This window comes from Phoenix dactylifera, unplaced genomic scaffold (assembly GCF_009389715.1).
Source record: "Phoenix dactylifera cultivar Barhee BC4 unplaced genomic scaffold, palm_55x_up_171113_PBpolish2nd_filt_p 000146F, whole genome shotgun sequence".
Lineage (NCBI taxonomy): Eukaryota > Viridiplantae > Streptophyta > Magnoliopsida > Arecales > Arecaceae > Phoenix > Phoenix dactylifera.
Window position 1 is genome coordinate 786,415 of NW_024067700.1, and position 6,395 is coordinate 792,809.

The following is a 6,395-nucleotide window of genomic DNA, read 5'->3' on the forward strand; positions in this document are numbered from 1 at the left end:
ACTGTTTGATTAGATACATCATCCTTCACTTTCGGCACCACCGATGCCAAATTGCCAATGTAAGAAAGCAACCGGCTCCATACACTTGCAACGAACCTGAAGATTTCTGTGGGCGGAAAAAGCTGCATGGAAATATTCCTGTCACTGCGTAGAAAGCTCATCTGGAACTCGACACTCACTGCTTATTTCATCGAAATTACAAATGAAATGAAGCTGAACAATGAAAACATCATATTTTGTTTAATGTTTTTTTTTTTTTTGGAGAAGAAGAAAAGTTCAAATAGCTGTACTATTTATTTCACCAATTAAATATTCTAGGGAGAGTGCTAAAGGGCAAGGGAGGTTATTATTTCTGAATTGACATATATTTTCTAATTAATGCACCACCACTTGAAATTTTGTACATGAACAAATGATTGAAATTTGTTATTTAAAAATATACTACTACAAACTTCCCAATGAAGTGTTCTGATGCATGATTCTTTATCTATATGAGAATTTTAAAAGTAATATATGCTCCTTTCAAGGATGATTCCATCCCTCAATACGGTGGGTCTCAAGAGCACCAAACACAGTGAAATTCTCTCTTTTTCGAAAGAGAGATTCCGCCACCAGCCGCATAATTCAGTATCTCTTTCCCTCTCACCGGCACCAAACCCAGTGAAATTCTCTCTTTTTCTAAAGGGAGATTCCGCCACCAGCCGCATAATTCCGTATCTCTTTCTCTCTCCCCCGCAACCTACATCCAGGATAATGGCAGCAGGTGGCTGTTAGTTATTCGATGTTTCGAATTCTGGTGCAGAGTTGAGGACCATATGGGCAGGCGTTCGACATGTCCAACTAGACTTGCGAGGTCACTCAGTCATCATGGAAAATGACTTGGCCACGGTTATCAGATGGATCCAGAAGGTTCCGAGAAGTGTGGGTGACGACCATCCGCTGCTTCATGACATCTGAGTTATGACAAGGGATGGAATGGTCTGAATATCTTCCGTAAAACTAATAGGGCAGCGGATTGAGTAGTTGCCTATGTGGCCAGCCGTATGGATAGTACCGTGTGGGCTGGAGATGGAGAACTGTTTCGGGCACTCCGAGATATTTTGTTCTCTGATTTTATTGGATGTATTCATATTTGTTAGATATAAATCATCCGTTCTAGTAAAAAAAAAAGAAAAAAAATACAAAGATGTTGGATTCGGATTTTTCTTTCATATGAAATAATGATTCATCTTTTTTCGCAACATCGATCATTAAATCACACAACATCCACTTCGAAGTATGTGCTGTAGATAAAAGAAAGTGGTCAGAGTGTTTTGAAATTTGCACCGGATGCGATCCAATGATTGATACCACGAAAGAAGATCAATCATGCTTTGGTGGGGAAAGATCCAACGGGATGCTATGGATGTTCCATTGGCAAATAAGTTCAGGAATTACTGAGAAGAAATGTAGCCAAACATTTGCTGTAATAGAATTTTAAACAAGTCTTAGCATGAATGGTGTCTGAAAGCAATTGGCTGAATTAAAGGTTTCCATCATTCCTGCCATCACGGGGTGTGTGCGAGCGATCAGCTCTGGACGCGTAAGCGGATCCATTTCTCCCTTATGAACTACAAAGCTGCCGCATTGCACGTGCTCTGTATGATAAACACGGGGCATGCACAAGAACCTTTTTGTTGATATAAAGCAAAACAACAATAGAAAACTTAGGGCTTTTATTTCCTGTTTTTCTTTTTAAAAATAAAATTATATAAATCAAGAAAAAATATATATGTTTGATGCAATTTTTTAAAGTTATTTCCTATTTTTAAAAAATAAAAATAAAAAAATATTTTTAATATTTTCAAAACTAAAAACGCATGTTTTTTATCACCACTGTCAATATCGTTTCTACCACCACCACCATTGTTTCTGTCGTCGTCAGCACTATTGCCACGCTCGCTGTCACCACTGCCACCACTACACTATAGCAGCCATTACTATCTTCGCACTATCGCAACACTTCCACCATCACTACCACTACCACTTTATCCCTATCTGTATTATCATCTTCTCCGCTATGAAACCTCTACTGCCTATCTTCATTCCTCGAACGGAATTTTTGCCAGTATATCCATAGCAAAATCTCTACCTATTGTTAATCCATATTTCAAGAAATCTCATAACCATGAATTTTACATGGAAACTGATCTGAAGAACTTTATTGTTTTGATGGGATCAGAACCATTCAAGGAAATTCCGGGTGGCCTATGCCTCCCTTTGTCATCATCATCATCAAAAAAAAAAAAAAAACATTCAAGGGAATCAAATATGGCAATCAACCTAATCATTTAGTGTTTCTTATGACAATTGACCTTTTCATGAAAGATACAAATAAAAATTTTCAGTTTCTACTTTGCCAAGATTCCATTAGTTACCTAAAGTTTGGGAGATTGAGAAGAATTCTTATTGTTGTGACGAAGGGATTTCAAGATTTTGAAATTAATTTTCCTCTACATTCCAGTCTTTTCCTCACTTCTAAGATCCCCACAAACCAACTAAATTCCCAACAACAATGGGCTTGTATTTTGATTCAGAATAATTGGACTAGACGTGTATTTGGTTCGTGACTGGAATTAGAATCGAAATGAATTGAAATAGGAATCAAAATGGCCATATTTTCTGACGTATGTGGTTCATGACTGAAATCGAAATCTAAATTGGAATGAAAATAAGATTTGAATATTAGAAAAGAGTTTGAATTGAATTTTGGAGAATTAGAGCATTTCCATTCACCTCTAAATTGGAATAGAAATAAAACCCCCTCCAATGAAATGGCTGGAATGGAAGTCACCAATTTCCATTCTTAACCTCTCCTCCAATCAAACATACTCGTGATTCATTATTCTGACTCATTAGGATTAGAACTCTCTAATGTGAAGGGGGATGTCAATCATTCAGACAAGTCCAAAAGGCCACGCCTGTAGGCTCGAAAGGTTATAAGATACTTCAGCTGATTGCAAGTAGAGAAGGAAAACAAGATGTTTGCCACTCAGAGAGGAGAGAGAATATGGGAATCGAAAGAGGACAGAAACAGAAAAAGGATAAGTTCCCTAACTGAACCTCTTTATCCAAAGGCATGCCAAGTGGCGTGAAGCCTCCGGAGAGTTCAGATGACAAGGACAAAAAAGAAACTCTCCTTCAATAATACGATATCCACTCCCATTTCTGGTTACCAAGTAGGGAATCTGGAGAGAAGCGACAACCCAAAAAATACTAATGCATCAATCAATTTATCTAGATAGCAAACAGTCTCTGGTGACATATACTGCAATTAAATTTCCTTTCAACCCATCCTTTAACTTGCCCGATTGTTATCAGGTGGCAGCTGTCGGGGTACTGGTAACTAGCGTGTGGGCCCTATTTTTCAAAAAAAAAAATCTTTGATGACATATATTTCCTAACTTATATCATCTTGGTTAACTGGCTAACCATCTAATGGATGGTCGGTAGCAATTTAATTTTTTTTGATATCTCACGTATGCATGCAAATCTTTTAAGCACCAATCAGACCCATCGATGATCCATCGAATACAAACACAAATCTTTTGTATGTAAGAATCTATACAGGATTCTGCATATTTTTCTTTATTAGTATGATTCTGTATCAACTTATATTATTTTTTTTTATTAACATAATTTCGTTAGAATAATTTTAGAAATCATATAACAATTTGTATCGGCCAATAATATTTTTTATTATTAATGTGATTCTATATTATACTATATATTTATTTTTTTTATAGAATGAGTATATATATAATCTCTAAGATGTATCGAATGTAATGAAACAGAAATTTTTTTCTTTTTTAATTTTTTATTAATATTTTAATAATAAATTTTAAATATTTATATAGAACTAAAAAAATTATTTTTTTTTTAATGAGGTTGGAGATTGTGGTACCATGTACATCATATGGAATCATCAACCCGGCGGTATGATAGCGGTGAGGGCCCGGGGAGGGGCTGCCTCCAAGGGCAAGGGCGGGAGAGAAGTAGAGACAAAGGCGCCGCGCCGGGTACACACGGCATCTTGTCAAAGAGAGGCGAAAATGATAGCTCCCATCCACCTCGGGAAACATGGGGCCAAGGCGAACCGGTTTCCAAACAAGATTAGATTTCGAGCAAATCCCGACCCCCTCTTCTTTCCCATCTCTATCCTTTCCCAGCCACTCACTCGGTGCTGCTATAAATTTGGTGAAGCAAAACATAAGAGGAAGCAGTTAAGAAGAACACTGCCGAACCGCACAGCATCCATAATGAAGAAGCCTCATTTGCTGCATGAAGAGATGAAGGAGCCGATGGTGGACTGGTCCATGCTTTGCGCGGACCTCCTCCGAGAAATTGCCGCCTTCCTGCTCGCCGGCGACGTCGTCGACTACATCGGGCTCCGCTCGGTGTGCAAAGCGTGGCGCTCGGCGACCGCAGACCCCCGGGGCGCCACCTTCCATGCCCCTCCCCCTCGCTCCTGGATCATGCTCTGCTCCGACGGCGACGGCGGCAAGTTTCGCCACTTCTTCCACCTCTCCACCGGTAAGTCCCTCCGCCTCCGCCTCCCCGAGCTCGATCACCATAAGATCATCGGCTGCGCCGACGGCCTGCTGCTCCTGCAAGACAAAGCCACCGCCGCGGTCCGTCTCCTGAACCCCTTCACCAACTCTCTCACCCATCTCCCTCCTCTTGAGGCCACCGAAGACGAATTGGATCCCTTGCGGGTGACGAGCGCTGCCGTCACTTTCTCCTTCTTTTCGGGTCTCTCTACCGTCCTGCTCTCGTTCTACCATTCGCAGAGACTAGCTTTTGCTAATGTCGGCGACGGCAGCTGGGTAATGACGGATCGTCTCGAGAATTTCCATTTCACGAGCACCTTGTGCTATCAGGGCCGATTCTACGCCACGGATTACAATGGATCGATCGCCGTCTGCAGCATCGGCCCGCCGCCGACTGTGACCCCTGTCGTGGTCCAATCCTTCGACCTTCATGTGATGAACTCGTATCTGGTGGAGTCCGCCGGAGATCTTTTGCTGGTCCGGAGGTACTACAGCTGCGCCATCTCTGGCGGTTTCGTGGACACGAGCAAATTCCAAGTTTTTAAGGTTGATCTAAGCGGACGGGCACCGAGGCTGGTTCTCATGAAGAGCTTGGGTGATCGTGCTCTGTTCCTGGCTCAGGATCGGACTCTATCAGTCTCTGCAAAGGATTTCCCTGGAATTAGAGCCAATTCCATCTATTTTGGTGTCTGTTCGCTTCAGGATTCAGCTGGTGTGTTCCATTTGGAGGATGGCAGCTTTGAATCCCTCTCTTACCACCAAGGCTCCATGCATGGAGGAAAGGCGGGAAAGGAGCTCCTCTGCCGCCCTTTCAGTCTCTTTGACCACCTCCTTTGCTACTGCGAGCATGAAGATTGGTATGTCCAACCCCCTTCTTTCTCTCTTTCCATGCCAACTTTTATCTACTTTTAATTGCTCTGTCTCCTTTTTTTTTGCTTATAATTGTTGTCTCCTTTTCATGCATTTGTCTTCTTGCTATTGAATCCAATGTCATATGCACCAAAAAAAAAAAAAAAAGGTGCAATATGTGAGCTTGCTAAGATCTTGTTTTGTCATTGCAGGTCAAAGGGAGTGATGTATTCTGGCTTCTGTTAATTAGTGCTTGGGATGTGCTAATATTTCAAGGATATACTAATTTGCTTGAGTGGTTGGTGATAAGCAAATCTGGTTGTACAGTATGACTATGACCTGTGTGAAGTACAGCAGAAAGAGACTTGTAAAGCTGCCTTGTTGTAAACCTACAGAAATACTCAATCATATACCAGTTTTCTAAACCTTTTTTTTTCACTTTGGTAGGTTAGATTTCATCCAAATCTTATCGTCAGCTTTGGTTCAAAACTAGGATTAATCCTTCTTTCAACAAAACATTTGCATTCTGGAGCACATCCTTTCACTGATGGATAAAAGAATTCACACTATTTTTGTATGAAGGCTGCAAGGTCTTACAAATCATGCCTGCCTGCACAACGTTCTAGAAATTATCCTTTGCATTCTTGTGGAAAGATATTCTTGCAAGGTCTAATAAATAGGCCATCGTTTATGGGAATCAGCTTACTGATACCAAGATCAACAACCACAAGGTATTGTTCACAGAGAAGCCATGCTTTAAAGAAATAAAAGAGTTTGAATGGCAGGTGCCTAGAACTTGATAAGCACCACTGGGGCCTAAAGCATTGCAGCAAACCATAGTTGTATGCAATTAATTCATTTAATGGTCACTGTTAAGCTTTTCTACAATTTGATTGTTTGGAGCAGTAGGAATATCCAAGGGAGTTTCCAATTATGAAATTGCTTTTCTTCCTGCTT

General features: G+C 40.7%; 1 protein-coding gene across 1 annotated transcript; it reads left to right on the top strand.

The window, feature by feature from the left end:
- Positions 1 to 4,076: 4,076 nt before the first annotated feature.
- On the top strand, positions 4,077 to 6,323 carry LOC103695459 (F-box protein At2g26160-like). The gene is made up of 2 exons (XM_008776798.4): positions 4,077 to 5,446; positions 5,651 to 6,323. Exons 1-2 carry the CDS (start codon positions 4,092 to 4,094, stop codon positions 5,682 to 5,684), a joined length of 1,389 nt encoding a protein of 462 aa, XP_008775020.3. The 5' UTR covers positions 4,077 to 4,091; the 3' UTR covers positions 5,685 to 6,323.
- The last annotated feature ends 72 nt before the right edge of the window (positions 6,324 to 6,395 follow it).